The sequence below is a fragment of the Larimichthys crocea genome, chromosome I, assembly GCF_000972845.2.
Source record: "Larimichthys crocea isolate SSNF chromosome I, L_crocea_2.0, whole genome shotgun sequence".
NCBI lineage: Eukaryota > Metazoa > Chordata > Actinopteri > Sciaenidae > Larimichthys > Larimichthys crocea.
In genome coordinates this window covers 2,008,346-2,026,564 of record NC_040011.1, presented here as the reverse complement: position 1 = coordinate 2,026,564, position 18,219 = coordinate 2,008,346, and the positions used below count along the sequence as shown (strand labels likewise).

Sequence of the window (18,219 nt, the reverse complement as noted above, 5' to 3'; positions counted from 1 at the left end):
TCACACACAGTGGTGTGAGTTTCCACCCTGGCGTCTGTGATGACGGAGCAGTCTGATGGAGGTTACAGGAAGCCGGACTCACCTCTCTTGATGTGTTTGAGTTGTCTCTCGGCCTCGTCTCTCTCCTCCGCCAGTCTGTTGCACTGCAGGGACAGACAGCAGCATTAGATCATGTTCCACAACACACTGAATATAGTGATACCAACTGTTACTCACACACACACACACATGTGAGTGTGTGAGTCAGACAACCACAAGCTACACACTAAGCTGTTACAACTTCATCCCAAAACACTTCAAGGACAATTGGAGAAAACAAACAGGCGCCTGAACGTTCAAAAGCAACAGACGAGTCCACCATGGAGTCCGATAGGAACGATGCTGACAGATGTGTAATTTAGAACCATTAGTGCTTCTGCATTAAAAATTCATGACATGACTTCATTTGTCAAATGAATAAATCTGACCCTCAAGTTGTTTAATTCATTCTTTCATCCGCAGATTAATTGTGTGTCATTGTGGAAACCGAGCTATGCTTTCCCACCACCGGCAGCTGCCACGCAGAACTGTGGCGATGATGCAGATCTGATGGTTCAACCACGAACTGATCTCTGACCTGCTACCGGTGACACTCATGAGATCAGTGTTGGAGGAAGCATTGATGTGAAAGAAGCAGTACCACAGTGTGAAAATACTCCATGACGAGTTCGGGCTCGTCTTTGCGGACGTGACAGTTCTTAGTCCGTGTTTTTAACAAGTGTTTTGTCCATCAGACTTTGTTAACTTGCTAAGTTAAGTTTGCAGAGGGTGTTTTATTCAGAGATGTATAAAGTACTGAAGTAAAGGAGTACAAGTGCTATATCAAAAAACTGACTTGAGTAGAAGTTGAAGTGTTCGTTAAACACCATACTTAAGTAAAAGTACTAAAGCATTCAAAATGTTTTGTACTTAAGTATTGCAAGTAGAAGTATGTAAAAAATTGCTACTCAAGTACTGAAAGTAAAAGTACAAGTACTGTTGTTTATATTAAATTAAATTATTTGTAAATATTTATTAAGGCACAACTTCTTTGGCCAAAGCAGCAGTACAAGGAAATAAAAGGCCACATACAAGTGTATACTCCAAAAAAGTACAGATACTGCATTTTAGTACTTAAGTAGTTCCACTTCGTTACTATACATCTCTGGTTTTATTCAGCTCAAGCTGCTCTGTGTGAAGTTGTTGGCCTGTAGCATCAAAATATACTTGAAGTATTAAGAGTAATAGTACTGCGTATTTACATAAGAACTGCAAACTTCCAGTTCTAACTTTGTAGTTTGTAGCAAAATACTGTAAATTCTATAAAATGCTGGACTGCTTTTTGCATTAATTAGCACAGAGTCATGTTTTCTTTTGTAATAAATTTGCCGTGGTTTAGAAACTCTGACGGTTAGCCGCCTCTGAGACCTTCAGAGCCAGAAAGCGAATAGTTTTTTGGAAACACTTCAGTCTCAGGAGACTAAGAAAGTGCAGTACAAGAAGATTTCCAGCTCACCATGTTTGACATATAAATATTCATTCTGCCTGATCCTCCTCCTCGTTGAAGGCTACACTTCTGATAACAGACATCTTCCTACGAGAGGCTGAAAAGGCCACAACTGCTCGTTTTCACATCCAAATGATCTGATCTAAGTATCCCATGTTCTGTGCTATATTTAGTATGAGCAGCTGTGGAGCCTGGTTTGGATGTCGGAGGGATGAAACCTGGTTGACAGCAGCAGCATCTACAGACGTCAGTGAAATTAACACTCAAGGTCAAAGCGTAGTTTTCTTGGACAGTAAACCACACCCAAACACAACAAAGACCTCAAGTTCACTTTGTCTAACATCATAATCAATTAATTCCTCTCCTGTCTAATCTCAGGTTAACAAGGGAATGACATAATCTCATTATTGATCAGAGCTGAAGTCACTGCCTCTTCTCATTATTGGACGGAGAAGTCCAGTTGGCCGCCTGTGTGACCGCAGTCAATGGCAGAGTATCTGCAATGCTGCTGTGCTCTGCACGAACATCATTTAAAACGGTAATTGGAACTCATGAAACGTCCAGTGAAGCAAAAGTATCAGTAAACGATGAGATAGGTTCGAGAAGAAAGAACTGACTGACCGCCAACGTTCATTACCAACAGTATACTGATGTTCATCTGTAATGAGAGAGAAGACGTGACTCTGATCCAGATTTAAAACACAATTCCTGAATTGAATGTAGCTTCAGAGCTCCTGCGTGTGTTACAACCCAGCTCAAGGTTGGACAAAGAGATGTGATACAACTTTTAAGTTATTTAAAGTAACAATGTGCTCTACAAGCAAACCAACCAAATCAGCATTCTGCTGGTGCGTCGTTTGTATCCCCCAGTACAGACGCCTCAGGTGTTTAATGATGCATTCAGGTAATCTTTGTCCCCTTGTGAAGCCGGGAAAAATCCCAGAGTGACCAAACTGTATTTACCCGTCATCAGTCAGCACTAAATACATCAGCCCACGCTGACTAATGAAGAGGTCACTGCTGTTCTTGTTAGCAGCCTGGACATACTGTTCAAGCTCGATACATGTGAACTGTAAATTCTTCCTTTACACCTTGCATTAACATGTGAGTCTGAGGCCATGGTTCTCTCTTGGAAATCGGTGGAAAGCTCCCTCTGGGTTGGGAGTGAAGACTCAGGGTCTTGCTCATGAGTGACGGATAAATGGAGCAAGAGATGGACCAGGCGAATGGTGCGGCTTCGGTAGTATCGCAGGCGTTGTACTGGAGTCTCCCAGTAGGTAAAGGTCTTGATTTTTCTAAGCCCAATACAAGCAGCCGAAATGAGCTTCCTCCGTAGGGTGTCCGGTCTCAGTCTTTAGGAGCACGAACATCCAAAAGGATCTTGGAGTAGAGCCCTGGCCTGTGTTAAAAGGGACCTGCTGAGGTGGTTCAGGTACCTGATTAGGATGTCTACTAGGCGCCTTTCTTTGGAGGCGTTCCAGGCACATCCAACCGGGTGGAGACTACGGGACAGACCAGGAACTCATCTGGTACGGCCCGCTAAACCTGCTGCCAGGGTGACCTGACCCCGGATAAACAGAAGGAAAGGGATGGATGGAGTAACACGTGTTTGTCCTTATCCAGACACAGATCGCATGTTAACACCAGGTGTGAAGAGGTTATCTGATCCACTTAAGAGAGCTACTTCTTGGGCTGATGTATCATCGATGCTAACCTTCCTGAAAATCAGATAAATACGATCTAAATTAAATCTGTTCAACATTAAAAGCAGAACACAACGGTACAACAATGTGATCAAAGCTCACACACCACATCGTCTGATCTCGACTAAACGTGGAGTGACGAGCAACGTTTCAAAGGGACGTAGATTTGAGTCTGTGAAAGGGGCGTAACTGCGACAAAACCAAGCCGATATTCACAGATAAAAAAGGACAAAAAGGACGCTCAGCATCCAGCTCTCCCTCTCTCCAGCTCTCCAGCTCTTGGCCCACTTTCCTCCCTCCAGCTCTACCTGCAGTCTCACACACTGTCAGCTCAGATTTCCCTGAGGAGCCAAGCACAGAGGGCAGCAAGGCAGCGAGTCACTGCCGGGGGTGAGCGGTTCAAGTCCCTGCGCTGCTCAGTGAGTACGGGGGATGCACGAATACACTTTTAGTTTTAAATAAAAACACACAAATCCAAACTTGAATCAGTTTGGTTAGCTGTGCCGCTCCTGTTTAACATGCGCTGAATGTTTTATGCGTTTACACCAGCTGGCATTTAAAAACGTTGGATCAGGGCACATTGTTTGATTTATGTAGCAGTCAGGGCAGGACAGAGGCGGCCCAGACACATAGTAAGATAGATTCTGTCCAATCAGGCGGACAGATGGAGGCGGCTTCTGTCGCTTTTCTGCTTCTAAAACAAAAAAACATGTTGCAACAAATAAATATTTTCATTTCGGTTCATCTGCAGATTGTTTCATCAGTAAATTAATTCATTGTGTGGTTTATAAGATGTTTTACAGCTGAAAACCCAGCAACAATATTTGGCATTTTTGCTTCAAAGTTGACTTGCTAATCTTCGTTGAGCGCAGTTGCAAGGGGGTGGAAAGTTTCCAGTAACTTTCCAGTAACTTTCCATGGGAAGTTAAGCTGGGAAATTTTAGACGTATCCAAAATCAGAAACTCCATGAGAATTATGGAACATTTACAGGATTTAACTGTAAATTTAAACAAACTGTATCATATCCAAACATAAATATAAACATTTTGTTTTGTCATAAACATTTTTTGTCTTAAATTCCCGTTAATTCTCATGGAAAGTTTCCAACTTTGAAAATTCCCAGAATTTTGCAACCCTATAACCGACTGATTGTCTCAACTCTATTGTCCATATTCTCAGATAAATGAGTGTATGCTGCTGACAAAGGTCCACTTACAAGCTTTCAACTGCATTTCATGGTCTTCTTCACTCCGTTGACATGACGACACACCACCAGTACATTCACGTGCAGGAACTTTGATCATGTGATAACAAGTCACTTGATAACAAGACCATGAAATGTGGCTGAGAGCTCTGAAAGCGAGTAAGTAGACCTTTAATCTCAGAGAAGAAGAACCGTCCAATGAGATATCAGACAAAAACGTATCAGCCACAGAGGATTATGGGAGTTGCAGTCCATTTCTTTGTATGTAGGTCAATGGGCAGAGCAAGGCATTAACACACTTTCACAGTTGGAGGTTCAATTCCCAGCACCTCAGTAGCTAGTAGAGCCACAGAACTGGGTGACTTGGATAGGTAGAGCAAGGCAGGGTTGCTGGTTCCATTCCCGGTTTGTAGGACAATGGAGGGAGCAAAGCACGAACAGCCACTGTGAAGGCTGAGGGTTCAGTTCCCTCGTTTAATACTTGAAATAAGCAAGGCACTAAAACTAACTACATGATAGTCAGTGCAGGGAGCAAGGCACTAAGGTATAAGAGAGGGTGGCTAGTTCCAATTCCTCCAGTGGATGAAACAAGGCACTGGAGGAAGGTTCCACACTTACAGGGTTCAATTCCCAGAGACTAGAGCAATACTTACACTGACATGGGTTTGATATGTCCCAAACTAAGGCGGGGTTGCTAGCCTTACTCCGTGTTTGTAGGCAAGGCACCGTGATGATCGAGGGTTCAAGGGTTCAATTTCTAAATGCGCAAAGCAAGGCATTAAAGCCCTTGTAGGGTTCAATTCCCAGTGACTAAAGCAAGATGTACCAACATGGCTCGATTACCTCTTTGCAGGTCAATGTGGACTATAAGGCACCGTGATGGTGGAGGGTTCAACTCCCCACTGCAGGTTTATAGGTTTGATCTCGTCCTTGCAGGTCAAAGGGTGGAGCTATAGGTGCTAACAAACGCTACAAAGGTTCGATCCCTTGTGTAATTAAATGCGTAAACCAAGGCATCGCCACCAGAAAGGGTTGTTGGTTTAATTCCCTTTGTATTCACTTCTTATTTTAGGGTGTTTAGAGTCAGATCCTCCACAAAATAGCAGATTAGAGGCAGCTGAGGGACGGACACGTGTGAACTAGTTCTGTTAAATATCAGATCAAACCTGAGGCGAGGCCTTTTTATTCTGGAGGAATTCAATCAGACATTTACAGAGACTGTTACATCTCTCTCTAAAAAGACTAAAAATCTGTTTAGAAATGATGAACCTTCACCATGAAATCATCAGAACCGACCACTACAGTGGATTTAATGTGTAATGTCCTCTCTAAGCTTAAATGGCGAGCAGGGAGGCACATTTCAGGGAGGGGTCCGGCTCTTTCATGTCTACAATAACCTCCGGGAGAAGCCGGCCGGCGGATTCTAACCGGCTGAAATCAGCCTGCGAAATGTCCCATCAGCCCCGGGAGACATGCACGGCTCTGCGTGGACACATTCACAGTGACCTGCATGCAGAATGAAGCAGATTAGATTCAAACATTTCAGCTGTTGGAGGTTTTTTTCCATCGGTTTACCTCTGTGTGCATGTGCGCGTCCCCCCGCACCACCACCACCACCTCCTCCTGCTCCTCCTCGCATCCCTCCATCTGCGCCGATGATGATGAGCATGGAAGCATTTTCAGGAAGAAGACTGATGAAATAGTCCCACCTCTGTCTTTTTTCTAAACACTTAATGAAGCTTAAGCCACGCACGGGTTTATTCTAGCAGCACATCTCTGGATCAGAGCCCATTTTCTTCTTTTTCGTGCGAACACATGGGATGGAGAGGAGCTCGGTGCGCTGCTGCTGCTGCTGCTGCTGCCGGCGGATCCTCCTCCTTCCTCCTCCTTCCTCCTCCTCCTCCTCCTTTCACTGACAGCATCATCTGGCTCCCCCTGATCCCCTCCTCCCGCCCCTGCCTCCTCCCTGCTCGTCCTCCTGTCTCAGTGCTGCGGGCACAGACTGAACCGTTCGTGCGTAACGTTGGAAACATGTTTTAATTTTACTCCAACTGAGCCTCAAATTTATTTTACTCACACTGGAGTCTTTTTTTATTTATTTTTTGGACACTTCAAGGACCCCAATAAAAGAGTGAGGGTGCGTTCAAGTGCTGGCGGAAGAGTCAGACATGCGGAGGATTCAGTCGGTGGTGCATTCAAATTCAGTTTGCAAATGAAAAAACCTTTTGTCTTATTTTATTTGCAGAGAGCTGCAGACTGTGTTTGTTCCCCAGCACAGCAGCCTGAGCACAGGTCGATTTATTTTAACATAAAACATTTTTTAAATTACATAATTATACATTTTATTATCTGTACACACTGGTATAATGTCTGACATCATGTAGCACTGCTATGATTTCACTCTGCACATGCATTATATTATAAATGACACAGTACAATCCCCTCCTGTATATACATATATATGTGCGCACACACCGAGTTATGATCCAACATCCACATCCATGTATTTAAAAGCTGTGTAGAACTTTTATTTTGTTGTTTCTGTTTTATTCATGAGTATATTTTGTATCCACCTCGTGTTTTATGTTTACCTGTCAGGCCTCTGTTCACCTGAACCTGTGTGTTTGTATCTGTTTGTGTATTTAATGTGAGCAAACATTCATTCATTGTTCACACACGAGACCAATAAAGAGTGTCCTTGTCCCGTTCTGTGTTTTATTCTATCTATCTATCTATCTATCTATCTATCTATCTATCTATCTATCTATCTATCTATCTATCTATCTATCTATCTATAGCGGTGTTGTCCTGCAGCGCCATCTAGAGGCGCTAACGTGCAGCTGCAGGAGGGTCTCACCCTTTATCACTAATATTAAAGAAAAAACATTAAAAATCTGTTTTAATTATTATGTTTTCATTTCAGTTGCACACCTTTGTCCTGTTCTCCGTGTCTGATAAAATTATTTTTAATAACTTTATTTATAAATATGTTACACAGTGATAACACACAATAATCCTATTGCTCCTTAAGGTGCAGCCGTGTGTATCTAAATCATAATAAGAATCTGAACTCCTCCATAATCATACGAATAATAAGAATACCACTAAGAAGATACATTCCTCATACACTAGTAATCACCCAAGCATCTCCATCATCCTAATCCTACTTCTTCTTCTATCTTCTTCATCCTAACAGTCCTCCCACTCCTACTACTATATCATCAAAGACTCCTCCATCCGTCCTACTCCTCCTCCCACTCCTAACCATCCCGTTCCGACTCGTCCTAACAACCACTCTCCAGATCATGCCTTCTTTACTCTCTTCTTATTCTCCTACCTCGTATAACACTCCCTCCTAATACTCCTCTCCTCCTCATCTAATCACTTCTCCTATCCTCCCCCTTCCCTCCTCACTCCTCCTCCTCCTCACTCCTAATCGCCTCATCATAATCATCTCCTTATCCTCCTCATCTTTATCTTCCACTTACCCACCTTGCTGCGCGTCCCCGAGCACGTGACCCTCTGGGCTGGGGGGTAACACGGGCACCTGCGCAGCACACTTCAGTCCGACCCCGGTCCGGTCGTACGGTCGATAACGGTCAGTACGGTCACTAACGGCCAGTTTACGGCTCACAGTCACCGCGACAGACAAACAGAGACAGAGACAGAGAGACAGACAGGATGGACAGAGTGCTTCTTCAGCGTTCACCGTCAGCCTCGTGCTTCTTCTGACTCAGGTGACCTGCGGCTCGGTGCAGACGGAGAGAGTCCCAGCGCACAGGTAAGACCTGCGGCCTGACGTCACCTTTACCACCTGTCCTGCAAACAGACAAAACTGAAAAACATTTTTATTAAAAAACAGATTTTATAAGAAAAAATGTTTTTTGTCCTTCATGTCGGAAGAAGACTCTGACATTGGTGAAAGCTCCGGGAAGAGCTCGTTATTTGTTCTTTAATTAATATTCTGTGTGTTTGTTTTGTTTTTTTAAATAGAAATGTTTGATATTTGTGACATAAGAAAACTGATTAAAGTTCATGTTATCAAACATTTTTCCCGCGTGTGTGTGGTGTGTGTTTGTGTGTGTGTTTTTGTTGTTTGTGTGTTATATTGGTGGGTTGTGTGTTGTTTGGTTTGTTTGGTTTGTTTTTGTTTGTTTTTTGTGTTTGTGTGTGTGTGTGTGTGTGTGTGTGTGTGTGTGTGTTTTTTGTGTTTGTGTGTGTGTGTGTGTGTGTGTGTGTGTGTGTGTGCTTGTGTGTGTGTGTGTGTGTGTGTGTGTGTGTGTTTGTTTGTTTGTTTGTGTGTGTGTATGTTTGTGTTTGTGTGTGTGTGTGTGTGTGTGTGTGTGTGTCGGACAGATTCTCGGCTTCGACTGGAAGAACTGTGGGAAGCCCGACGACCCGGCTGCCATCAAGTCTCTGAGCCTGTCTCCAGATCCCATCAGCATCCCGGGAGACCTGACGGCCTCGGCCTCCGGGTCCACGTCCGTGGAGCTGAGCGCGCCGCTGTCCGTGAGTCTGAGCGTGCATGTGATCCGACACATGACCGAAGCTTTACGGCCTCGTAAAGAAACTTTCTGCTGCAGAGCCGGAAGAAGTGAGAGATTCTCGCTTCTGCAAAAGTTGTTAAAGGCGACAAAGAGTTCACACACACACTCAAAGTTTATTTCAACGTTTTCTTTCAGCTCAGGATCAGCAGCAGGTCCGGACACGAGCTGCCTCGGTCTCTGAGCTGCTGCTTTTCCTGTCTTGCACATGAGTCTGTATTTACAGAGCTGTGGCTCAAACTGTGTTACCCAACTCTGGTTTAACCGTCTGGCGTCCCGCCTGAAGGCGTGTTTGGATCTGCTGCTGAACCTGCGAGCTGATCCGGCTCTGTACGACGTAAACAGACCTGAGAACAGTTTCAGACAAAGCACCTGAAAACCTGTTCAGCAGCGTTGTTGTAGATCGGTTCATCCAAATCTTCTGGAATAAAATTTGGTTCCTAAACGTCAAAGTTCGTCTGCAGAGACTTTTCATGAGTGTTAGCTGCATGACTTCGTCTCGGTCCAGTTGGTCTCTCCAGAATTCAATCAGAACAGAACAATAAGAACAGTTTATGAAGCTCTTAATGTCTTTAATTCAGTTTCAGAAGTCTCATAAATCATAAATTTATAGTTTGAACATTAGAAAGTTTAACAGCAGCAGCAGCTTTGACTTGTGAAGCCTCACTCGTCATTTCTAAATACCTCAGAACAAACCGCTCAGATAACACAGATCAGATCAGTTTCCTGCTGCAGCTTTTAAGAATGCAGACGCGTGAGCAGCTGGTTGTTGATGAGGACGGAGAAACGACGGCGTGCAGCAGACGCAGAAGAACAGATGCTGTAAGTTATTCACCACAGAACCATCCAGACAAGTTAGTGTCCTTTTAGGAGAATCAGCTGAACAGAAGATAAGACGGAGACGCCTCATCAGCAAACTGATATGATCTGCAGTGTGTCACACACACACTCATACTGATTGACACTGTGTGTGTTTGAATGCTCAGTGTGTTGCAGACAGATAAACAAACTGCTGTGCAGGTCGTTTCAGGCCGACATCAGCCGCCACGTGATAGTGAGTGTGACTCCTCCACCTTTGGATGCTTTGCAACCCCAACCCCCGAGTTTCTGACAAGTTCCAGGGGTGGAGGAGCACTGACAGCACCACAATGACTGACCCACGACCCGGAGCAGAGCAGATCACAGGTCAGTGCAGATCAGCAGCAGGTAAATCTGTATCTTCCTCTCTGACTCGTCATCAGGTGAACGTGACCCTGGAGAAGGAGGTGGCAGGTTTCTGGGTGAAGATTCCCTGCGTGGACGAGTTGGGCAGTTGTCACTATACGGACGTTTGTGACATTCTGGACCAGCTGATCCCTCCGGGTCAGGACTGTCCAGAACCGCTGCACACATACGGACTGCCCTGCCACTGCCCCTTCAAAGCCGTGAGTCTCTGCTCCTTACCAACGATTACACAAACTGTAACTCAGAGGAAGTGTTTGACAACCTGCGTTTCACCAGAGCAAACAAGTTTCTGTGAAGGCTGCACAGTCCGACTGCAGGAACCTGCAGGAACTCAGCAGCTAGTTATTAAATGCTGCAGAATATCCTAAAACAAAATGAGGTCAGGTGCATTTAAAATGATTTAATTTAATATGGCACTTCCATAAACTCAAAGTTCACATCAGGCATTACATAATAACACACCTTCCCTTAAATCAGGTAGGACGGTTTTGGTTTAGCAGGTGCACACGCTGCTTTATTTTCATATGCAAAGCGAGTGTTGGGTTAGGAAGAAGAGGGAAGAGACTGGAAAGATTTAAAACTCTGATCAATCCACTTTAAAGACCTGCAGACAGAATCATCGGTTTTAATCCACTTCCCTGTGTTGGCGAGGACTTCCTCGAAAAAGAGATTTTTAATCTCAAAGGAATTTTTCCTGGTTTATTCAAGGTTAAAGAAATAATAAAAAAAGGTTTGTGAGATGGAACCTGATAGCTTTTTCTTCATGCTGCAGGATGGCTGGCAGCGCTAACACAGTTTCCCTTCAGGGATTAATAATAAAGTATCTCTAGGTCAAAGTCTGTAATGTCCAGTTCTGACCTCGAAGCTTTTCAGGCTGACCGTGACGGACTGCGAACACACAGGTAAACTCTCAGAAGTGCAGCAACTTTTAAATTTCAGTACTCTAATATAAATATTGTAATCTACAAACACGCCCTGCCGTCCTCCGCTGAGGTTACGAGCAGGGCGTCCGCTGTTCTTCTTCCTCTTTGAGGTTTTGAAACGCAGCGTTAGTTCCTCCACGCCTGGTAAACGACGACTTCTTTCAGTCTGTAACATGAACCACAGAAGACGTAAATCCTGAACCAGATCAGTCAGATATTAGAACCCTTTAAAGTTTTAATATCCGCTGTACTTAAAGCCCAGAGTACCCAGCATGCCTCTGTCTGACCCACCTGTCTGTCTCTGTCTCCTCAGGGTTCGTACTCTCTGCCTCAGTCGGACTTCTACCTGCCCGACATGGATGTGCCGTACTGGCTGACTAACGGCGACTACCGTGTGCAGGGCGTGCTGGGCAGCCAGGGCAAAGAGCTGGGCTGCCTCAAAGTTGCTCTGTCGCTTCACTCCAGCTAAAAACCGACACCCAAAAAAATCAGTCGGGAGGTTTCAGGTTATTTTTCTTTATTTGCACACAAAACTGGAAATTGGGAATCAAAAGCAGAAGTTGCACAAAAAAAAAAATAACGATAAGAAAGACAAGATGAACGTCTGCTTTACGAGACAAAGACACTTCGAGATTTGATTCAGATTATCAGAAAAATGACATAATCCAAATATCTTTCTTTCCCTCAGTCATGCATTCAGCTGTGATCTTAAAGTCTTCTTCAATCTCTGTTTCTGCACGGCTCCATTTGAAAGAGCTTTTTTTTTTTTTTTAAAGAAACCCGGGGCTTCCGATTTTCTCACCATCAGCAGCTCGTGGTTTAGCCGTGTGTTTTTTATACATGGCTCAGTTTCATGTGACCGCTCTGAGAAAACAGGAAGAGCATTGAGAGCTGCTCTCAGCAGGTTCTGATTCACACAGAAACATTCGAAACCTGAATTCTTCCTGCGAAAACAGACAACAAACTGTTTTACCGTCTCCCAAGCTTTGCTGTCTTCTCTGCAAGCAGCTGTTCAGGGAAGGCTTCGGATTTGAACCCACAACTGCTGATATTTAGGCTGAACCCAAACGTCCAGACAGCGACGCCCTTTCCGGACTCGTAGAGTAGTGAGGGCTGTGCAGCACCTCAGTTCATCCACGTGCACCCTGCGTGGACTTTCTGCAGACTTCCAGAAAGTCCACGTGGGGCGCAGACTTCAGACTGATTTCACTTCCCAGAATTTATCCTAATCCGGACGCGACTGTAGTTTTTTCCAACTGACGACTAAAAACGCCAAAATAACTTTATCTTTCAGAAACTTGACTGTTCCAAACAGATCTGAGGCCTGTTTGTCAGCAGCTCGCAGCTTTCCAGACTCCACGTGACGACATCTGGGAAGTCGACTTAAAGTACGGCAGCCTGCTGGACTGGAAAACGTTCCGTCTAGATGAATTGTTACATATGATAGTTTTCCAGGTTTCTAAAATAAAAAGTGTTTAAATATTAAAAGCTAAAGTAGAAACTGTCAGTTCAGAGAATGACGAGAGCCGACGGAACAAAAGACATTTTTAAAAACATGTTTTTACTTTGGGAGCTCAAACTGATTTAATCTTGTCATTTTTATCCTGATGTCCAGCCGTGCAGACCATCAGATCCATCGTCACAGAGTCCGAGTTTTTAAATTAAAGGGAGATGGTTTCAATTATTTTATGATTCTATTCATTTGTTTGGGGAAGTTTGATGTCACGGTAGGACGAGGAGAGGACGTGCCAAATTATATTTCATATCCGCTCAAGTCCGATCTGACGTCAGAAGACTTTGAATGAAAAGCTTTTGGATAAATTTGGTTGTTACAGTTTAATGAATTTATTGTTTTTAAATCGCTTCAAACCTTCTCATGTACTTTTTATTCTTTTAATCGTTTCTTTAAAAACTGGAACTGATCGTAGCAGAAATGTCTTTTTTATTTGTACTTGTTGATTTTGATTAAAGTGCCTGATCAGAGGGAAGAACTTGATCTACAAATGAAAGTTTATTTTAGTTAATTTTGATTTTACTGAATTTGTTTTCTACAGAGTCATGCTTGTGATTATTTCCACAGTGTACAGTTTCTAATAAAGATGATCCCAGAAAGTTTGTCTCATTTCACTGATTTAGATGAAGTTAGTGAAGCTGATCATCGTGTCACCATATTTCTGGTTGATTAGAAACTTTTCATACGTAGTTTAACAGTTTGGCAGGACGGTGATCTTTAACGACCAAACAGCAGAAAACAAGAAGTGAAACATTCATAACTGACCTGGAATGATTTATGATAGGAGCTGTTTGAACTCTGCCACAGTAAACACACTTCTCCATATCCTGAAATATATTGTAGATGAGTGAAAACCTTTTTGAGGTGGTGTAAGTTTGTCTTCATGTCTCCAGCCGTACGCATGTTTTATTAAAAAAAGAAAAGAAACCTGAGCGCAGTCAGATTCTCTCTGCACGCTGCTTCACATCTGCCCTCGAGCTTGTGATGTTTTAACCCAGGGTGAGTGTTAGGTGAGTGTTTAGGAGAGGACAGACAGTGGCACCGCCAATAAAGAAGTGCCAACTAGAGGTGAAATGTCCTTGAGCAGCCTGGTTGGATCAGAGACAGGTTGACGGCTTAGATTAAGAAGTTATTTGATGAAGGTCGACGGGAGAGAAGCAGTCTAAATATCAGGGTTTGCAGATCTCTGCCCTGTTACATCTGCTTTCAAACCTTCTGATGTCCCTGAACTTTGAGATCCAGCACACCGATCGTCCGTCGTCTAATCCTGGAAAGATGCAATTCCTTCATCTCATGCACAGTTCAGAAACCTCTCAGGAAAACTGACCTTTCCTAAAATTTGTACGAGCAGGAGCTAGAGGAATACTCCATAAACCCAAGCAACAAAACTTTAGCGTTGGGCAGCTTGAGTCTTTCTACTGACGTTTGAATGAGGACGTGCATACTGCTCGTCACACGTGACAAATGAACGAGAGACTCAAACCTGAGAACGCGTAGTTCGAGTCGTGAACTAATCATTTCTGCAGCTGCCATGTGGTGAGGGAACGAATCCCTCACTTAGACGACTCATTACTCCCGAAAGATTAGTTCAAATTGAACGATACGTTCCCAACCGACACACCACGACAAAGTTACCAAAAAGAAGTCACCCAGACCAACCCACGAAGGGTCGTCAGATCTGAATTCAACAACTAAACCAAACAGAGACAGACGCAGAAAAAGAGAAATCAAGTCTGTCACAAACTGCTGCTGCTGCAGAAGCCTGACGGTGAAACAGAGAAACACGCCTGCTCTCTCTTTTATTGGTTTCCCTCAATCAGACCAGATCAGCTACACCTGATGGAGGAGCCTGAAACTCCTCCTCTTCCTCCTCCACCTCCATCAATCAAGAAGCTGATCTTTCTTTCAAAAGCCAGCTGTATGTTTCACCACAAGGTGGCAGCATTTCCTCTGAAAAGACACAGAAACACTTTACAGTACTGCAACTAGAAGTATTATTACTGCAACATGAACCAAAGGAAAGCAGCACTCATGTTGAATTTATCAAACACCAGAGTAAATATTAAAAAACATAAATCCTAAAGAACTCCTGAATCCAGCATCCTGACTTCTGTTCCAACAAAGACACTTTGTCAGCGGTGAACGTGAACGGGAAGCAGCAACGAAAACAGACACAAAAGGAGGAAAGTGAGGAACTGCACATGCATGAGCAAACAAAGTGAAGCAGCTGGACCAACAGGTACCGCTTTAACGACCGTCGAGGAAGTTCTTCCACTTCTGCTCGACCCGCACAGCTGCCCGAAACTTAAAAAGTCAGAGCGGTCACATGTGTTTGTTCTTTGAAACCGATGAAAATCAGCTTCCTGCGTCTGGTAACGTTCATCAACGTTTGCTTCTCTTGTGGTTCCATCAGAGATGAAAGATCAGACCGAAAACCACGACGTCCAATCAGGAGTTCAGCTGCGTTTGTGTCTTTGTGATGAACTGACCTGAAACTCAAGGCCTGACCCGTCCCGGTAACATCTGTACTCAGTCCATTTCATTTATCCAGAATATGAATTCAAGTCTTTGTGACTACAAGTGTGTGTGTGTGTGTGTGTGTGTGTGTTAAACTTCAGTTTCCAGAGGCAGCTGCTGAACACTTGTTCCTCTTAATCTGAGACAGGAAGTGCAGCGCTTTGAAAGGTTTATCGAGAGAATAAAAGCAGAGCATGTGGACTCCAGACGCACACGAGCTTCATTAACAACGCTGATTTATAATCTGTGTTTTCCATACAGAGCCTGCAGTGTCTGACCGTGGCCACTAGAGGGCAGAAAAACCGGTTTTTAACCTCCTGACCTGTGGCCAGGTGAGCGGTGTCTCTACATCTGTTCTCACACTATGTAACTTTGGGCTCAAAGGGTTGCACCACAGGAGTTTTGGACTGAAGACAGGAAGCAGAGCTGGTGTTGTGCCAGAACAGGAGCCGAGCAAGTGGGCAATGCAACCAGCCTCGACAGAGGAGAAGAGTCAGATGAAGCAGCAGTGTCTCTCAGACTTTTTAATGTAACTTTATCTGTAAATTAAACTCTTTTAGACTTTGGAGTTTCAGAGTTGGATTAAAGTTGAATGTGTCGGAGTTCACTAATGCTGTGAGAGCGCGAGTGACTTTAAACCATAAATCAGAAGAGAAAGACTCAGCGAGGGTTCAGAGAAGAAGCAGCTTCACTGAGAAGAAATGATCAGTTATTATCACAGGAGTGTCCGGCCTGCTGTCATTACCCAAGATCCTCAGGGTTCATTACGGAAACTTGGACCCACGCGAAGCGTCTGACACGTGACCTGAAGATCAGAATCAGGTTTTTGTGTAGAAACAAAGTTCATCATCTACAATTATGTCTGTTCTGTTCTGTATTCTCCCTCCACCTTAAAGCCTCCACCTTGACTCTGTGTACCACGTCACGCTGAGCTTCATCACCAGGTACAGAAATCACCTGTGCAGGTAAGGGGCGTGGCCTCATTACCCCTGCAGTATGTGCATGTGACTGAGGAATAGCAGATATTCAAGTGTACCCACATGAAATCTGGTTGTTTTTGTCAAGATTATGATAAAATATATTTTCCCACACAAATATATTTAAGTTCTTCAATTTGGTAAATTCCCAGTTTATTTCCATAAATTCCCACTGAAAGTTTCTAAGTAGTTTAAGCAGTTTTAATCATCTGACCTCAGGATCTTACTCCACATTTCAAATATCCTGCTGACAGGATATCAGGTGTGTGTGTGTGTGTGTGTGTGTGTGTGTGTGTGTGTGTGTGTGTGTGTGTGTGTGTGTGTGTGTGTGCATGAGGAGGTCAGTAGGTCTGGGTGAGGTGGAGGAAGATCCACAATCACAGGAAGAAACAATTAACCCTGCAGACACACACAGACATGTTAAGATCAGTTCAACAACAGCAACACACACACACACACACACACACAGTTTATTCAGTTACATTAGTGTGTGTGTGTGTCCGTCAAACTTTAGTTGTTGATCAGGTGAGGTTGTGTGTCGCCGTGACTCCAAACAAACAGGAAATAAAACAGAAAGTCCATCAGGATGAGGATGTCGCAAAGTCGAGGAAGGACGACGCCACCGAGATCTCCTGTCAGAGTGTGTGTGTGTGTGTGTGTGTGATCTCCTGTCAGAGTGTGTGTGTGTGTGTGATCTCCTGTCAGAGTGTGTGTGTGTGTGTGATCTCCTGTCAGTGTGTGTGTGTGTGTGTGTGAATGTGTGTGTGTGTGATCTCCTGTCAGTGTGTGTGTGTGTGTGTGTGTGTGATCTCCTGTGTGTGTGTGTGTGTGTGTGTGTGTGTGTGTGATCTCCTGTCAGAGTGTGTGTGTGTGTGTGTGAGTGTGTGTGTGTGTGATCTCCTGTCAGAGTGTGTGTGTGTGTGCGATACATAGACGTATGAAGATGAACCAATGAGAGTCAGAGATACGTTTACATCAACACACAGCTTCAGGTGTGTCACAAACTGAAGCTGTGTGAGGAGAAATGTCGCCTCACAGCTGGAAGCTTCCTGGTTCAAACCTCGGCTGTGGAGCTCGCATGTTCTCCTTGTATCTGCGTGGGTTCTTTCAGGGTTCTCCGTAGGGATGGGAATCGAGAACCGGTTCTTGTTGAGAACCGGTTCCGTGTGTTTCAATTCCATGTGTAACGGGCGTGCATTGTATTTGACAGTTTCTATCAGGTTGGATTAGGGGTGGGCGATATATCGAATATACTCGATATACGTGAGATGTATGAAATGGCTATATCGCGACCATCGAGTACTTGTCACGTAAATGTTTTAAGTCGTCTGCATTTAATTCTCTGGAGTTTTGCCTGTGTCACTCACTCACAGCACGCAGCACACCTCCCTGCCCATCCAGAAACATCCCCTGCATGCATGCTGACTTTTTGTATCAAGTGAGGAGAGACGAGGCCCACTGGCCCACACCGGAGGCGTACCAGACAAGAAATCAGACACAGAATCAACATAATAAACTTTTGCCCCCTTTCAAAATAAAACACAATACGTTCATGTAGCTTATCACAACTTCACATCAACGTTACGTCATGACCGGTGACACCAGGTGATCAAAGATCGATCACAGGGTCTCATCATGGACGACGAGAGACTGATTGTTGAAGTGGAACAACACACAATCATTTATTACACAACAGATGCTTTTTATAATCTCCTCCACGTCGGAGAAGCAAAGTCAGCTGTTTGTTGTTGTTGTTTTCTTTATACACTGTTTATCGCGGGGTCTCGGGTACGTCCAGGATTCTCGCGTGATCTCGCGTGAATACTCGCTACGCTGCCGGTGTGAGTTGACGCAGGGCAGAGGACGCAGCTAAAACGCGGCGCAGCTGTTACTAATCTAGAAGGGTCTACTTGAATCATCATACTGATGTTATTTTTTGCATCAAAGGGTTAAATTTAACATTCATAGTGATTTACAGGAGAAATAAAAATATCGAGATATATATCGTGTATCGCGATATAGCTGAAAAATAACGAGATATTGGTTATAGGCCATATCGTGCAGCCCGAATGCAGTCTCCTCCACACA

The 18,219-nt window shown here is 44.1% G+C and overlaps 2 protein-coding genes across 2 annotated transcripts in view; one reads left to right on the top strand and one right to left on the bottom strand.

Annotated features, from left to right (window-relative positions):
• The window catches only part of shtn3 (shootin 3), a 43,958-nt gene extending 37,631 nt beyond the window's left edge, over window positions 1-6,327 (bottom strand). The window contains 2 exon segments of the mRNA XM_027286071.1: window positions 83-143; window positions 6,009-6,327. Coding sequence (XP_027141872.1) covers window positions 83-143; window positions 6,009-6,110 — 163 coding nt within the window. The 5' untranslated portion in view covers window positions 6,111-6,327.
• Window positions 6,328-6,601: 274 nt separating this feature from the next.
• Window positions 6,602-13,236, top strand: gm2a (ganglioside GM2 activator). Its single transcript, XM_027278821.1, has 5 exons — window positions 6,602-6,615; window positions 7,989-8,214; window positions 8,790-8,942; window positions 10,219-10,401; window positions 11,438-13,236. The coding sequence occupies exons 1-5, from the start codon at window positions 6,602-6,604 to the stop codon at window positions 11,591-11,593; spliced, it is 732 nt and encodes a 243-aa protein (XP_027134622.1). The 3' UTR covers window positions 11,594-13,236.
• Window positions 13,237-18,219: the final 4,983 nt, after the last annotated feature.